Source organism: Sciurus vulgaris, assembly GCF_902686455.1.
Source record: "Sciurus vulgaris genome assembly, chromosome: 17".
Taxonomy (NCBI): Eukaryota; Metazoa; Chordata; class Mammalia; order Rodentia; family Sciuridae; genus Sciurus; species Sciurus vulgaris.
This window is the reverse complement of record NC_136478.1, coordinates 18757118-18773458: the sequence shown is the minus strand read 5'-3', so window position 1 is coordinate 18773458 and position 16341 is coordinate 18757118. Positions and strand designations below refer to the sequence as shown.

The window sequence follows — 16341 nt, the reverse complement described above, 5'->3', positions numbered from 1 at the left end:
TGGCCATGGCTGGTAATCTTTCTGCTTATTTACAAGGGAATATTACAGCAATGATGGAAAACTGTGTCAGCCTGGATGGTTTAGAGCTTGGGAAACTTGGGGAAAAAAATCCAGTGGCAGGGCAGAGTGTCAAGGTGTTATCGTCAGGGACACAAAAGGAGAGAAGGTAAAAGAGGATGCATTTGGATACCAGAGTCGATAATGAGCCAGAAGTGAGTGTTAAATTATTCAACCTCCTTTATTGATCAATTGATCTCTATCTGCAGGTCTTGGTTTATTCTCGGTTGGCACTTCCTGTTCTGAGACACTGAGAAGAGAAAATGGAGGAGGGAACAGATTTTTAAGACTCAAGAAGAGAGAAGAACCAGTGCCAAAGTGAAATTTGGCAACGTATCAGGAAACTTACAATGCCCGTACCTTTTGACCTAGTGGTTCTACTTCTAGAAATTGATACTAAAAACAGTATCCAGAACTTTTAAGAAAAATGTTTGTAGCAGTTGTATTTGTAGCAATGAATAATAGGAAACAACCTAAATGTCCAACAATGGGGGAACTATAAGTTACCATCAGGAATACTAAGTGATAATGTGGGAAAATACTATGCTATGGAGTTAGAGTTATAACCCTAATAGAGCAAGGTCAAAGGAAATATACTAAAATGTTAGCATGGATGTTTTTGTTGTTATTTTTCTTTTTTGTTGTTGTAGTTGTTCAGCCTGGTCTTGAACTCCTGGGCTTGAGTAATTGATCCTCCTACCTCAGCCTCCTGAGTAGCTGGAATTACAGGTGCACATCACCATGCTCAGCTACTAGTTTTAAGGTGGTGAGATTCCTTTATTACTCCCCCCCCCCCAAAAAAAAAAAAAAACTACCAAAAAAATATGCAAGGTTTAAATATTAAAAAAAAAAAAAAATCTCAAGGGTACATACAGGAAGAGACCTTCTGGTGAAGTCTTTGCAGTAGGTGAAAGAACACAAATTAGTGGGGAGACAAATTCTCCCAGGACCTGAAGAGCTGCTGTGTCATGGGTGGGCTGACCATATCCTTGGCTCAAAACGTGGAGCTAAATGATGGAATGAGTGGGTGCTGGGAGGCAGTTATTCTCTGGAGGACAATCAGAGGCCCCCAAATGCATATTTTAAAAGGAAGTATGCATTTTCCCATCAGAGAAAGGGAAGAAGACATGCCAGATGCATGTGGGAAACTCGAGCAGGCCAGTGTGGCTGGACTGAGGGTGCCACGGGGAGAAATGAGGAGACAGGATTGGAAAAGGAAAGTATGGATCATCTGGGGGTCTGGAATGCTAGGCTGAGGGTCTTTGTCTTTCTGCCTCAGGCAACGGGGAAACATGAGGGAGGGGTCTTAAGCTGGGGGGAAGTGTGGTTTGAGCTCTCCAGCTGCCATTCCCTAGCCTCCTGTCTAGTCTGCTTGCTAACACTTCCCAGAAGTTAGGAGAGTAGGGAGGGGAGGGGGAGCATCCCCTTAGCCCTCTAAGACAGTCAGCCAGGCCTCTTGACCCCAGCCTGGCCCTCTTCCCACCACACCAGGCTTGATCCCCATCCCCAGGCACCCAGACAAACCCCTCCACTCCCCAAGACAAAGAGGCTCATTTGGAGCCTGGGCAAGATTTGCAAACGTCAAACTTGTAATTATAAGGATGAAATCATCTGGTTCCTTTTAAGCAAACGGGTTTATTGATCCCAACATTGAAGAAATGCTATTCTGGGGAAACTTGTTCCTCTCTTCTTTCCTTTCCCTGTGGCATGACTGAGTTAGATGGGGGAGGTTGACAGGGGAGCTAAAAAGGGGAAGAACCCCCTGGGAGGGAGGGGAAATTCTTTAGAGCCTAAGGGTGAATTTTATGGTACACGAATTATATCTCAAAAAGAAAAAGTGTTCAGGGCTCAGGAAATGGTCACACTCAGGCAGATGATACTCTCCTGGATTTAGACCCATCTCTTTCCAAAAACTAGAAGCTGGGTGGAGCCAGGTCTTTAGGCTTGGTGCCAACCACTAATTCCCCTTCTTTCCCAACCCCCTCAGGTCTCATATGTGGCTCCAGCTCCTATTTCAGTTCTGAGATAGTACAATATTTCCTTAGTAACTGAAGGAAGAAAGGATCAGAAATTCAGAGATCTGAGGGGATTCCATCCCCTTTGCAAGGAAAGACAGAAGTGGATGGCTGTTGACACCAGACCTGGATAAAGTCATTCATTCAGCTGACCTGGGAAGATAGAACATTCAGGTCTTGACCTTCCAAATCAAAGAGGGACAGTTGGGGCAGAAATGAACAACCTTCAAAGGAACAGCTACATCCTACTACAAGGACTACAGTAGGACCCCTTTATTCAACCTGTTGAAGAGTCTTTTGAGACACAGTTGATGCTTCAGGAGGAAAGACAGGAGCCACAGTTCTCCATGTGTTCCCAATTTAATGAGGGAGACAGGCAGGACTTTTGGCATCTTCACCAGCAAAGTAGAATGGTTAAGATACAACCCTGGGGTCACTCAATCCCTCTAAGCCTGTTTCCTCATCTGTAGAATAAAGTCAATAATGCCAAACCTGCAGGGTGGTGGTGAGGAGTAGATGAAGATGATGTACCCCAATGCTTTGTCATTTTGTTATTTCTAATGAATCAGGGTCTTGTCACTGTCCTATTTACCTTACTTACCTTTTCAGAGTCTCTATTTTTTCATCTGTCTGATGGGAACAGAAAGGCCTAACTTACAAGGTGACTGTTTAAATCAACTGGGATAAGGACATAAAAGCACCCAGCTCAGAGTTTCATGATTGGACTAGACAATTGAGGGTTCCCCATCCCGTGTTCAGCATTATTGTGTATTGTCTACTCATTCATTCAAGATCAGCTTGAGGGTCCTGCAGGAGCAGCCGCCCACCTAGGAAAGTAAGGAGATGGTCCAAGGGGCCTGTGGGCTGGACATTTGCTTGGAAAGAAAGGTTCCAGGTAGCAAAGCTTCAGAGAATTCAGTCAGGTTTTGGGGTGGTGGGTGGCAGGGTGTTTCTAGGCGATGAAGAAACATCCCCAGGCTTCCATTTGTGGGCCTTAGTAGAGCTGGATCTTAGCAAGCTCCTCCACAGGGTGGTGTCTGGATTAATCCATACCCAACTCGATATCAGCCAGTACTATTAGTAACATGGCCCTAAGTATGCCTGACACAGGTGAAAGGTTTTTTGTTGTGTGTTTGTATGTGTGTGTGTGTGTGTGTTTAATAAGTTTCTTTTAATCCTCTTTTGAAAATAAATTACAAATTTTAAAATTTTATTTGGAGACAAGTTCTCCCTAAGTTGCTCAGGCTGGCTTTGAATTTGCAATCCTCCTGCCTCAGCCTGGGTAACTGGGTTTTACAGGCCCTGCAGCACTGTGCCTGGCCTGAAAGAAAATTTAAGCAACAATACAGACATACAGAGGTCAGCTGAGGAGTGTTTCACTCCTCCATCCTGTGGCTTATTTCCTGGTCACCCCTGCTGGCTGGATGTCAGACAGTGTTGAATGTGGGTTACCCTGTGGCCTAGGATTGCCAAAGGCTGCTGCTGATCTGAGTTGGCTTGGCAGGCTTTGCCATTCCTTTCCCTTAGATTTCCCCACCTCCATTCAGCTAACAATTAGAGCACCATGGCCTGCTCTGCACTCCAACCCATCCAGGTCCAGCTCCCTTGACTTTGACCTTTCCTTGTCAAAGCTCAGGATAAGGAAAATACTCCTGGCCCCCACCACCTTTCCCACCATAAGAGTGAGAAGCAAAAACTCAGTGAGCCCCTCTGGTCTTCAGACAGTCGTTGTTGACTGGGAGCAAAGTCATCATCTTCTCATTTACACAATGGTCATATTGTACTAATCCCCAAGGTTTTTTTTTTTTTTTTTTTCCTTTTTTTTCCCTTTTTTTTTTTTTTTTTTTTTTTTTTTTGGTACTGGGGCTTGAACCCAGTGGGGCTTAACCACTGAGCCACATCTCCAGCCCTTTTTATATTTTATTTTGAGACAGGGTCTTGCTAAATTGCATAGGGCCTTGCTGAGAGGCTGAGACTGGCTTTGAACTTGCAATCCTCCTGCTGCAGCATCCTGAGTCACTAGGATTACAGGTGTGCACCACTGCATCTGGCTATTAAGGAGCTGATTGTGGGTGTTGGGGTCGTGGCTCAGTGGTAGGGCCCTTGCCTAACATGTGTGAGGCACTTGGTTTGATTCTCAGCACCACATATAAATAAATAAATAATAAAGGTCCATCGACAACTAAAAAAATTTCTTTTTAAAAAAAGGAGCAGATTCTGTTTTGCTATTCAGGAATGTGTCTGTTGAAAAGATCAGCCTACAGGTGTTCCCCCCCACCCCCCATTTTTTGCCCCCTTCCTTCTTCCTGGAATCAAGCAATCCTCTTGCCTCAACCTCCCAAGTAGCTGGGACTACAGGTGCATGCCACCACATCTGACTGTCTTACAAGTTTGACTTTGCTAAAAGACTTACCTAAGGCAATCACTGTTCATAGAGGCAATCACTCTTCAGACCAAAGGGTGAACAAGTTCTGGTTTATTAGGTGCTGAGTGGTTTCCAGGGGAACATAAGCCTCTCATTACCAAAACCAGGACAATCCCAGGCAAACCAGGACAGTTGGTTATCCTAGCTGAGTTACATACCTATAAAAATGATATTGGACTGTACAGATTTGGGAAGTTCTGCCAAATCCTGTCCTCAGGCAATTGACCAAGGCACTAATTCCTGTGAGTTTGGTGCATCCTCACATTCCTTTGCAATCTGGTCAGCTACTGCCCTTCACAGTTGGCACCTATTTTCTATCTTGTACTGATTTTTTGACAAACTAGAACTTTAAGGATCAGGATTTATTGAGGATCAACTTTAAATCAAGTTCTGCCATAAACTTGGTGACAGACTTTCTCCAGCTTGGGCTAAACCACATTCCTAGAGCTTGTGTATCTTGTTTATTGGATTTGATTGCATGTGTGGTGAATGTATGAATTGGTAATATATATGATGGTTCTTTAGAAACTTAAACTTATTGAGTACGCATCATGTGATCATATGCTAGGACTACATAAAGGCTCTCATGTTAACACAATGAGCTTATGACTGTATTTTGGAAAACAGGAATCTGAGACCTGGCAGTTCAGTACTTGTCTAAGGCCCCTGCCATCAGGCACGGGAGCCATGAGAGATCCCATCTAAGGCACATAGAGACTCCAAAAGCCATGACCTGTCCACTATGATTCAGTTGGCTTTCTGCTTCCACCTTTCGTCTTAGATGTGCACGCCTCCCAGTCAGTTTGGGGATGCAACGTCTCCAGGGAGTCAGGTTTCCCAACATTCAAGTGGCAATCTGGGGTTACTTCGCGTGGCTGGGGATTCCAGAAGTTCCCAAGTAAGGGCAGAAGGAAAGGCCCGCTGACGCCGCTCTTGCTTGCCAAAGGCCAGCTGAGCAGCTACACACCCAGTGGCCTGCGGACACGCAAGGGGAAGGAAGCCGCCCTGTGCAAGGAGTCGGGTTCCCTGCAGTCTAGCCGCCGCGCAAGCTGGAGGGTGACGCATGCGCCGCGCGGACCACGGAGTTGTGAATGGTGCGTCTTGTTCGCCGGAGTTAGAGGCGGGAGGGCGCGCGAGGAGGAGGGGTGGGGCCGGCGGGGGCGGGGCGGCCGAGCGAGCGAGGTGGGCGGCGAAAGGAAGTGGCGGCGGCGGCAACTGCGGCGGCCGGGGGCGGCAGGCAACGGCTGAGGCGACGGCGGCGTGGGCTGGGCTCGAGCGGGCGGTGGCACCTCAGACTCCCCGGAGCGGGAGCCCACGCGGGCGGGCGCCTGAAACAAAGGGGAGAGGGAGTCGGGGCGCCGCGGGTGGGCGGTCAGTCCGTCAGCGCGGAGCCGGCCAGCGGGTGCCCGCACTAGCCTGTAGCCTGGCCGGCCGGTACGGCCTCAAGGCGGGAAGATGCCGCGCGTCGTGCCTGACCAGAGAAGCAAGTTCGAGAATGAAGAATTCTTCAGAAAGCTGAGCCGCGAGTGTGAGGTAAGGCGGGCGGGCGGCGCGGAGGCCGCGGCGCGCCCCGAGTGGGCCCGGGCGGAGAAAAGTTTGGGCGGTGCGGTCCCCGGGAACCCCGAGCCGGCGCGCCTGCGGAGGGGCAATCTCGCCGGGGCGGCAGTCTGCCCGCAGGCTCTGCTTGCCCTTATCGGCGCGGCACGGGAGGGCGGGCGGGCGCGCGGGCGGCGCCGCGGATTTTGCTCCTGATTTCGGGCCGTCTCTGCCTTGCAGATTAAGTACACCGGCTTCAGGGACCGGCCCCACGAGGAGCGCCAGGCGCGCTTCCAGAACGCCTGCCGCGACGGCCGCTCGGAGATCGTAAGTCGGCGGGCCCCGGGCGCGCGCGGGTCACTTGTTGCGCGGGGAACGCGCGGCCCAGGCGGGTTCCGGACGGCGCCGCGGACGCCGCGGCTCCCGGAACTGAGCGGGTGCCTTCTCACTTCCTACTCGGGATTCAAAAGGCGAAACCAGACGCCAGAGGCCCGGTCCTCGCGGGGACACGTTTTCCCCGTGGCCCGCCGCGGTGGCTCGTGTTCCCCAGAGCCGGCCTGGCGCACAGTTCACCGCGAGTGGAGCCCCAGCCCGAGCCAAAGTGAATAAGCAAAAGTCCTTTATAGGCTGTGACACCGACGGGGGTGGGGGACTTCGGGGTCTGTGTAGGAAGAAAACACCCACTCGGGAAAAGAACTGGCGCCGCATTCGAGGTCTGCCATAGTTTGTTTCCTAGAAGCTGGATTTGTTGGTTAATTTATAGGCGAAGCTCTTTAGCTTCCAGAATGGCTGAGAAAAATCTTTACTCCAGTTATCTATTGTCCTGATGGAAGGGGGAGTTATTAAAAAAAAAAAAAAAAAAGCCCTAAAGGACGTTTTATTTTATTTTCTTGGAATATAATGCTTCAAGAGAATCAGAAAACAGTGTCGTTCTTTTTCTAAACATATCCGGTTTAGTGTTGCAGTTCCTAAAGAACCGCGTACGGCTCTGCGAAACCCACCGTTCATCTCCTCGAGGCCCGTTTTGGTGTAGATTTGATGCCTCGCCTCCATCAAACCTTGGGTTTAAAAAAAAAAAAAAAAAATCCCAAGTGTCCTCTCTTCGCCTTTTAGTTTGTCCAGGTGGAGATACTAACGAGGCAATGGTAGGAAGAAACTACAGGAAAGGAGGTTGATTATTTGTTTTTAAAAAATGTCGAAGCACTGTATAATGGACTCCTCTTATCTTGCACTATGACTTGGGTCCATCGCTTTGGTAGAGACTTGAAGCTAAGGTGCTGTTTGAACAGAGGTTAACAGGAGGAAGGCATGTTGGAAAATTTATTCCTCCCCCCTTAAAATCAGTTATTTTGGTTTTGTTGAGGTGTAGTTCATATACCGTAAAATTTTCCCTTTTCATCACCAAAATCATATTTATTTTTAAATAGTATTTAATATTTAAAGTGAATGTTTTTGGAATTTTATTACTGATGGAATCATTCATTAGTTGGTCCAATAACTGTCATTCTTTACCTGGGTTTTCTTTCCAAAAGGTGGATGATATAGTTTGCCTGATCATAGGATTTCCTAGAGGTAATTGATGTTAAGTATAAATGATGAGATACAAAATGCTGTTACTTTTTAAAGCTGAGATTTTTTTTTAAACCAGCGAAGCATAGCCAGCAGAGTGTTTTTAATCACATCAGACTTTGTTGCATGTAATTATGAACTGAGGATATAATTCAACCCATAGTATATCTGAATAGTTGTATTTTAATGTTACTAAAATATAGCAGTGTTATAGGTTGTTAGGGTTGTCATAAATTTCTTTCCGGGGTGAATTAGGCCTTCCCCCCTTACAAATTTTAACAAGTTTTGTTTAATTTGTTTTCTGAGAAATATTAAAGGTTAAAGGAGGTAGATTAAATTCTGTGAGATTTGCACTTAAGATGGCACATGTCTTTTGTCGAATACTGTAACTATTCACATTTGGGGAGGGATTTCACGTTTTTCTCTTTCTCCCCCCCCCCCCCTTTGTTGTTTTTCCCTTTTAATTCATTGTTGCCCACATTTAAATTACAGGATCCGGCCTGGGCACAGTGGCAAACCTCTATAATCCCAGCTACTCTGGAGGCTGAAGCAGGAGGATTGCAAGTTTGATGTCAGCCTCAGCTACTTAGTGAGGCCCTCAGCAACTTAGCAAGACCCTGTCTCAAAATAAAAAATAGAAAGGGTTGGGTAGTATCTCTGGTAAAACTCCCCAGGTTCGATACCCAGTACTTACTTAATTAATTAATTACAGGCTCTTTAGTTCCTAGAGGTTGGAGACTATACTCAGCCTGAATATACTCCTCTGGATACAAAAGGCCCTTTGCATCAGAGGTACTTGATTATTTGAGTTTAGAGGCTACATAATTTAAGGTCTGAAATTTATCTTATGACTTACAAATAGGTTGTGATTTCTACCTGTTTAGTTGTGGAAAAGGTATTTTTTTCCATTTTGACAGTGGTGATATATGGTAAAGATAAACATAGTTCCCAAAATTTCCCAATTATTCCACTGCCCCAATGCTGGGGTTTTTCTTTGTTTTTCATTTTTAATCTCCTTGAGTACCAGTGAGATTAGTAAAGAATTTATTTTACATTTAGAGGTGAAAGAAATTAAGGACTGTAATGCTTCGCTGACCTTCACTATAAAACTTGATCAGCCTCTTTAACACATAATGAAATAATAGTGATTGTGGGTGAGAGCTAGATTCTATTTGGTAAAATTTGATTTATTCCTCTTTTGAATTGTTATTAAGGATGTTGGTGATGTCTTTAACACAAATAATTTTTAAAATGCTTATGTGAGGTATGGTGACTCTACTGTGGGGAAGGTAAAAAGTGATACATTTTTAATCCCAAAGATTGAATGGTTAAAAGTATGTTGGAGCCGGGCACGGTGGCTTATGCCTCTAATCCCAGTGGTTTAGGAGTCTGCGGCAGGAGAATGAAGAGTTCAAAGCCATGGGCTTGGGATATAGCTCAGTTGGTAGCGTGCTTGCCTCATAAGCAAGCACAAGGCCCTGGGTTCAATACCCAGCACCACAAAAAAAAAAAAAAGAGTTCAAAGCCAGCCTCAGCAACTTAGCAAGACACTAAGCAACTTAGTGCAATTCTGCTCTAAATAAAATACACCAGAAGGACTGGGGATGTGGCTCAGTGGTTAAGTACCCCTGAGTTAAATCCCTAGTACTATAAAAAAAAAAAAAAAAAAAAACTCCCATTGGATTGGAAAAACCCATGTTGGATTGGCATAAGGTATGCCATTTTTTTAATTTATGAAACCTATAATATATAGGTAGGACAACCTGGAAATCTTATACCAACATTTTACCACTGTAATATTTTAATGTTTTCAAACAATTTCCTGACTCTTATGTGTGGGTAGTCCATTGAAAATGACATCCCACTGTAGCTCAGTGGCAGAGTATTTGCCTATTTTTAGCAAAGTGGAGTTCCTTCTTCAGCACCTCAAAAAAAAAAAAGAAAAGAAAGCATTCTTGGGTAAATTAAATTTAGAAAATGCTATTCTAGAATGATTAGTTTTAGTTTTTACCACTTCTGTCAGGGATTTTGATGAGATAATGTACAAAAAGTGGTAAAACAGGAAATCTTCTGAGTTTTGCATTCACACAGGAGATGAGATAGTAAGATCTGCAGAGTGTCTTAGCATTATGCTAATTTGGGATACACTGGAAGTAAAAGGATTTGCTACTGGGTGAACTGAGAACTGAAGAAATGTGATTCAGAGGTTTTGACACAGGACATTCATTCATGGGTTTAATCTTTTATCTACTACCATTCTGCTATGGGAATTTCATTATCTGAGGCTGAAAAAGTTGCCTCTTTTATTAATCTCAAAGTTATTTCTCTTAAGTGGGGTATATTGGGGCACGCCTGTAATCCTGACTATTTGGAGAGTCTGAGGCAGGAGGATGGCTGTGCTCAGAAGTTGGAAGCCAGTTTGAACAATACAGGCAACCCTTTTCCCCCACCTCAGACAAAGGTTATATTTTCCTCATGTTTTCTAGGAAACATATAGTATTTGATACTGTTCTAAGCAGTGTAGAAATATTTAATTTGTGAGGAAACTGAAGTACACCTCAGGTCATACTGCTAGGCAGTTAGAATCTACTTTTCATTTGAACTAATGGTGATGCTCTTGTGGATAAAACTTACATGATAGTGCATGGAAAGATTTTTTTTTAAAGGTTACTGTTGTAATATTGATGTTAGTTTAGTTCAGTTTCTAGTCTTAGAAAATAATTACCACAAGAAAAGGATATCCCAGTTGATAAGAGAAATGCCATCAAAAACATCTAGAGATTCAGCAGTTGAGTTGATAAAGTACCTACAGTGCCAGAAATAGAAATAGGAAGTATAATTTTTACCTCTAAAAACAGAGTAAACTGTTAAACAGCAGGGGAATTAGTGGATAGTTCTGTCAGCTAATGGTTTTAAACAAATTGCTCAAAATGTGAATTCCTTGCTTTCAGATGAAGACTGCTTCAAGTGATGCTTCAGAACCTAATCAGTAAAATAAACCAAACAACTCTGGTTTCAGCAAAGAAGAGTTTACATTTAATTGATGAATTTTTTTTTTAACTTTGCTTTTTATTTCTTTCAGAAAGAAGTAGGAGGAGTAATGTTATTTCTATTTTTTTTTTACATGGGAGAAATAGAGTTAAATTGCTCAGGGGCTACATGGAATGACATTTAATGAAATGGTTTTAGATTCTTCCATCTGTTGAGCTGTACCATCCAACTCTTGTATAAATATTAGATGAACACTGAATATTCTTAGTTGTAATCAGAGCTAGTTCTTCTAAAGTAAAATTTTTGAAAAATGCATATTAATCTTCTAAGGTTTTAGAAAGAAGTTCTGTTACATCACATGCTAATGTATGATTTATAACAAGAGAAATAATTCCTAGTGCTCCTCCCTCCCCCCACTACTGGTTATTGAACCCAGGGATGCTTAACCACATCCCCAGTCTGTTTTTATTTTTTATTTTGAAACGGGGTCTCAATAAGGTACTGAGGCTGACTTTGAACTAATGATCCTTTTACCTCAGCCTTCCAAACTGCTGGAATTATAGGCATGTGTCACCACACCCAGCTCCTAGTCATTTTTTAACATGGGTTTTAAAATCCATGCTTAAAAATGCACTTCTGTACTGCATTTTTTATGTCCCACATACCATTCAGTGTTTCCTTGAGCAAAGGAAATTAAAAAAAATTAAAATGTCTCATTTTAACTTTAAATTGTGATATGTTTTAAAATTGAAAATCTTTAGATCATCAGTGGTTTTTGCATTTAAAAATATTTAAAAGTTTTAAAATTCAAGGACAGTGGTTTCTGGTTAGACATTAGCAATGTAAGATCCTAACGTCAGCAAAAAATGACCTGAAAGAAAGTATTGATTCCATGTCTGATTTTATATTTAAGCAGCCAATGGCAAATGTCCTCAAAATGGAATCAGATGTTTGTAACTAAATACTTAAGAAAAATGATGAGTGCATGTTTTTTACTTTTAAGTATTCTCAGTGCTGCCTGGCTTAAGACATAAACTGATGTAAAAATAAATGACTGCCTGCATAATTTATGTAATGTCCTGCTCCTGATCCTGTTTGTATTGATTTTTCTAAAAGGCTTTTGTGGCCACAGGAACCAATCTGTCTCTCCAGTTTTTTCCGGCCAGCTGGCAGGGAGAACAGCGACAAACACCTAGCCGGGAGTATGTCGACTTAGAAAGAGAAGCAGGCAAGGTAGGAAACATTTCTTTGCAATTGGTGAGTTGTTTCATTAGCGGTTTTCTAATGATTTTATGTTATTAGAAATCTTGGGTTACCCAGGTATTATGATCAGATTTGCTTTCATTCCCTGTTATAAAGATGTAATACAGTTTTTAAAAATCATATAACATTGTGTAGTTTAACATAAATAGTATTATAAATATAAATAGAATCATAAGTATAAATAGTATTATGTTAAACTACATAATACTGTTACTAATTTCATATATATATATAATACTCATTGCAGAATGTTGTAGCCCAGAAGGAAAGCCATGTATTTTCCTACATTTAACACTTAAAACCTAATTCTTTTAAAAGTGTTGACAAGGACTTTTTTGTGTTTACTAAAATATGTGATTACACTGTCATAAAAAAATAATTTAAAATTAAGGGGCTGGGGTTGTGGCTCAGTGGTGGAGTACTCAGCAGCATGTGTGAGGCACTGGGCTCGATTCTCATTACCATATAAAAATAAATAAATAATGGCGTAGGTCTGTCTACAATCAAAAAATAAATTTAAAAATAAATAAATAAATAAGAGAAAAATGTGAAGGCTCTGTAGACTTAAAAATTCGCAGTATTTAGAAGTAGCTCAGGTAATTTTCCAATTCTATTGTAGCAAAATTAATTTTGAGAAAAACGGTGTTAAAACCTCAACTTGGAAAATATTTTTTTGTTTTGAGGAAAAGTTTATTGGAAAACAAATAGATTCCTTACACTTTCTATTTTAGAAGTTTAGGCTAAAGATTAAAAAAAGAGGTGGAAATATTTATGCTGAGAGCCCTGTTAAAATCGTAAGTAAAAAAAGTAAAATGTACAAGATTATTTTGGTGAAATTTTAGTGAATAATATCTTGGATTGGTTGATCATTGACTGAGAAGACCAGTAGTTGACTTTTTTTTTTTTTAATATTTCTTAGATGTTGATAGACCTTTATTTATTCATTTACTTATATGTGGTGCTGAGAATTGAACCCAGTGCCTCACGCATCCTAGGCAAGCACTCTACCACTGAGGCTTAACCCCAGCCCCGGAGATGACTTCTTTGAAATAAAAATTTTAAAGAAAAAAAAATTTTTTTTGGATCCTATTTTATCCTCAGTATTTCTCTTGTTTCTTTTGCAGAGTATTTCTATTTCTGTGAGCTTAATTTAATTTTCAAAGTCATCATGAATGGCATAATCTATAATTTTATTTGTAAAATATTTCTGTCAGCTTAATTTACTTTTCAAAGTGTCATCATGAATGGCATAATCTGTAATTTTATTTGTAAAATATAAGAAATATCCAAATATTAATTAAAGGATTTTTTTAGAAAAAGATTTCTAATTTTGTATATATGCAGTTAAGAATTTTTTGTTTTATGAAATTGTTTGATCTTTTATGTGTAACAAACCAACTAATCTGTGGATTTGAGAGAGGGAAAATAGGTTACAGAATTTTTAAAAATGAGTAATAATTTGCTTTCCTGTGTGTTAGCTTGTTTAATTAGAAAATTAAATGTTGCAAATTTTACTATTTGGTAATTTTTAACATACAAGGGGAAACATACAAGGCATTGTAGGATTATTGTTCTTTTGTCTGTTTGGTGAATAAGTGTGACTAGATGAAGAAAATTTTTTTCTTGTTCATAACATTTCCTCAGAACTGGGTATTGTATCACATGCCTTTAGTAGTTCCAGCACTTGTTAGGCTGAGGCAGAAGAATCACTTGAGCCAAGGAGTTTGAGGCTAGCCTGGGTTACATAGTGAGACTTTGTCAGAAAAGGAAAAAAACAAAACACCAGATAGCTCAGTTACTTAAAAGCATATACCAAAAAAAAGTTGCCTTCCCCTCAGCTTTAACACTAAATTATTTTAACACTTCAAGATTGGTATGTCAGTGCTACTAGAAGGTGGCATTTTATTTGAATTAGTTGTTGATATCTGGTTACTAGTTTGAAGACTACATTATCCTTAGATTTAAGCCATCGATGTGTTTTCAGTTACATGACCAACAGTAGCAAAAATGTTAGGTGGTTTACTCTAGTATTTATAAGATGTTATCAAATCTATCAGTAAATTAATATTGGTTTTAGAAATTTCCTTTCTATAAAGGGAAAAAAAGTAAATATTTTCAGTTTTGCAAGCTTGTGGTCTCTGTTGCTGCTACTCACCTCTGCTGTTACAGCGTGAAAGGAGCCAGAGACAATATGTAAACAAATGAGTGTGTGTTCAAGAATGGTAAGGCTAAACTGGGCGTGGTAGCACATACCTATAAGCCCAAAAGCTCAGGAGGCTGAGGCAGGAGGATTGTGAGTTCAAAGCCAGCCTCAGCAATTTAGCGAGGCCCTAAGCAATTCAGTAAGACCCTGTCTCTAAATAAAATACAAAAAAGGGCTTGGGATGTGGCTCAGTGATTGAGTGTCCCTGAGTTCAATCCCAGGTACTTTTAAAAAAAAAAAAGAACACTGGCAGTATCTTTCCCTCAGATGGAAATTTGTAAGTGCTTATGTATAGATCATGTTTTTCTTAAATATAATTTTGCCAACATCTGTACTACACCAGCAGGATCTAGGAGAAAAAAAGCATTTTAAGGCAAAAAAAAAAAAAAAAAAAAAGATTGTCTTGGATTTTTTCATACATGGAGCTAAGACTTGGTGGTCCCTTATTTTTTTTCTTCCCTTTTTATGTTCTCTTTTTCATAACCATTAGATTTTGTTTCTGTACCCATAGGACTAGGGCTAGAAGCAAAGAAGATTGAAGGAACTTCCTCAAATGTAATTATTTGCCTGTGCTCCTATATTGGATCACAATTCAGTGTCATCTTCCACATTCTCTCAGCCTTACTTACTGTGTTAGTCAGCATTTCATCACTGTGACAAAATACCTGAGAAAAAGTACTTAAAGGAGAAAAGATTTCTTTTTGGCTCAGTTTCATGGGCTTCATCGTATGGAGAGTTGGTTCCTTTGTTTCTGGACCCGTGGTGGGGCAGTAGTACATCATGGCAAAAGGGTGTAGTAAAGCACAGCTATTTACCTCATGGCTGGCAGAGAGAGAGAGAGAGAGAAAGGAACCAGGGGCAGGACAAAATCCTCAGGGACATGCCCTTGAGAACCTTCTTCCTTCATCTAGGTCCCACCTTCCACAGTTTCTACCACTTCCTAGTAGTATGTTCAGCTATGAATGCATCAAAGAATTAATTCATTAATGAGGTTAGAGCCTTTATGATCCAATCACTTCCCAAAAGCCCCACCTCTGAGAATTGCTGCATTGGGGACCAAGTCTTCAACACGTGAGCCTTTGTGGGACTTTCCGAATCCAAATCTTAATACTCCTAAAGCTGCTTATTTCTCTTCACTAGTCAGTGAGCTGGATATTTACTGTTTTAAATAGGATAGTCTAGGTAAAGAAGTTCATATCTGAGCAGAAGCCTGAAAGAGGCTAGGGAATGATGAGCCACGTAGGTATCTAGGGGAAAAGATGTTCCAGACAGCGGGAGCAACCATTGTAAAGACTGCAGGATGGGAGCACGTGATGTATATTTGGTAAATAGCAACCAATTCAATGTGACTGGAGTAGACTGAGAAAGGAGGAGAGAAGATGAGATCAGGGCTTTAACAAGGAGCCAGTTCACATGGCCATTGTAACAACATGAACTTTTATTCTGAGTGAAATAGGGAGGGTTGCATGTTTTTGAGCAGATGAATGATGTGATCTGGGATAGGTTTTGACCCTATCACTCTAGTTTTGGGGTTGATAATAGACCACAGGAGACAAGAGTAAAATAGGGAGACCTGCTTGGCTGTTTCAGCAATCTTCACTGGAGAATGGGATGATAAAAGTAAACAGAGTGAGAGATAGATGTGTTTTGAGGAAAAGCCAGTAAGATTTGTTTATGGACTGGATGTGTATGAGAAAGAGAGTAGTTAATGACTTTGTTTTTGTTTGTTTGTTTGTTTGTTTCCGCCAGTGCAGATGGGAATATGGGATTGCCACCATCTGAGATGCAAAAGGCTGTAGATGGAGCAAGGAGCAGGTTGGGTCAGTTTAGGGCATGTAAGTTTGTAATGGTAGCTTGTTATTGCAGCTTCTGTTTCCTAACCACCACGCTTAACTCTTAAAGCTAAGGTACTGCTTTTTCATAAATGATTCTTCATCTGCTTATTTTGAGTTCAGTGGCCTTTTAAAAATAACAACTTTATTGAAGTATTATTTGCATTCAGTAAAATACATCCAGTATAATCGTATAATTTTTTAACATTTTCATTCCATGATTATTATTATTATTACTTATTGATTTATTTATTTTCTGCAATGCTGGAGTTTAAACCCAGGGCCTCATACTTGGGAGGCAAGCACTCTTACCACTGAGCTACATCCCCACCAAAATTGTGTAATTTGAGTTTTAACAAATGTATGCACCCATGTAAATGCCATTATAGTTAAAGGCAGTGTTGCTGTCACCCCCAAAGTTTCCTTTTTTCCCTTTACAAGAATCTGGGA

The 16341-nt window shown here is 41.2% G+C and overlaps 1 protein-coding gene across 8 annotated transcripts in view; it reads left to right on the top strand.

Moving 5' to 3' along the window:
- Positions 1-5653: 5653 nt before the first annotated feature.
- CBFB (core-binding factor subunit beta) overlaps positions 5654-16341 on the top strand; it is a gene marked incomplete at its 3' end in the record, with an annotated part of 50117 nt that continues 39429 nt past the window's right edge. For 3 of the 8 annotated variants that reach the window (XM_079117860.1, XM_079117862.1, XM_079117863.1), the window contains exons 1-3: positions 5662-6030; positions 6274-6360; positions 11710-11826. In XM_079117860.1, coding sequence (XP_078973986.1) covers positions 5953-6030; positions 6274-6360; positions 11710-11826 — 282 coding nt within the window. In that variant the 5' untranslated portion in view covers positions 5662-5952. Of the gene's footprint in view, positions 6031-6273; positions 6361-11709; positions 11827-16341 lie in introns of all 8 variants that reach the window. The other 5 variants (XM_079117861.1, XM_079117859.1, XM_079117858.1 and 2 more) reach the window with 4 other exon arrangements.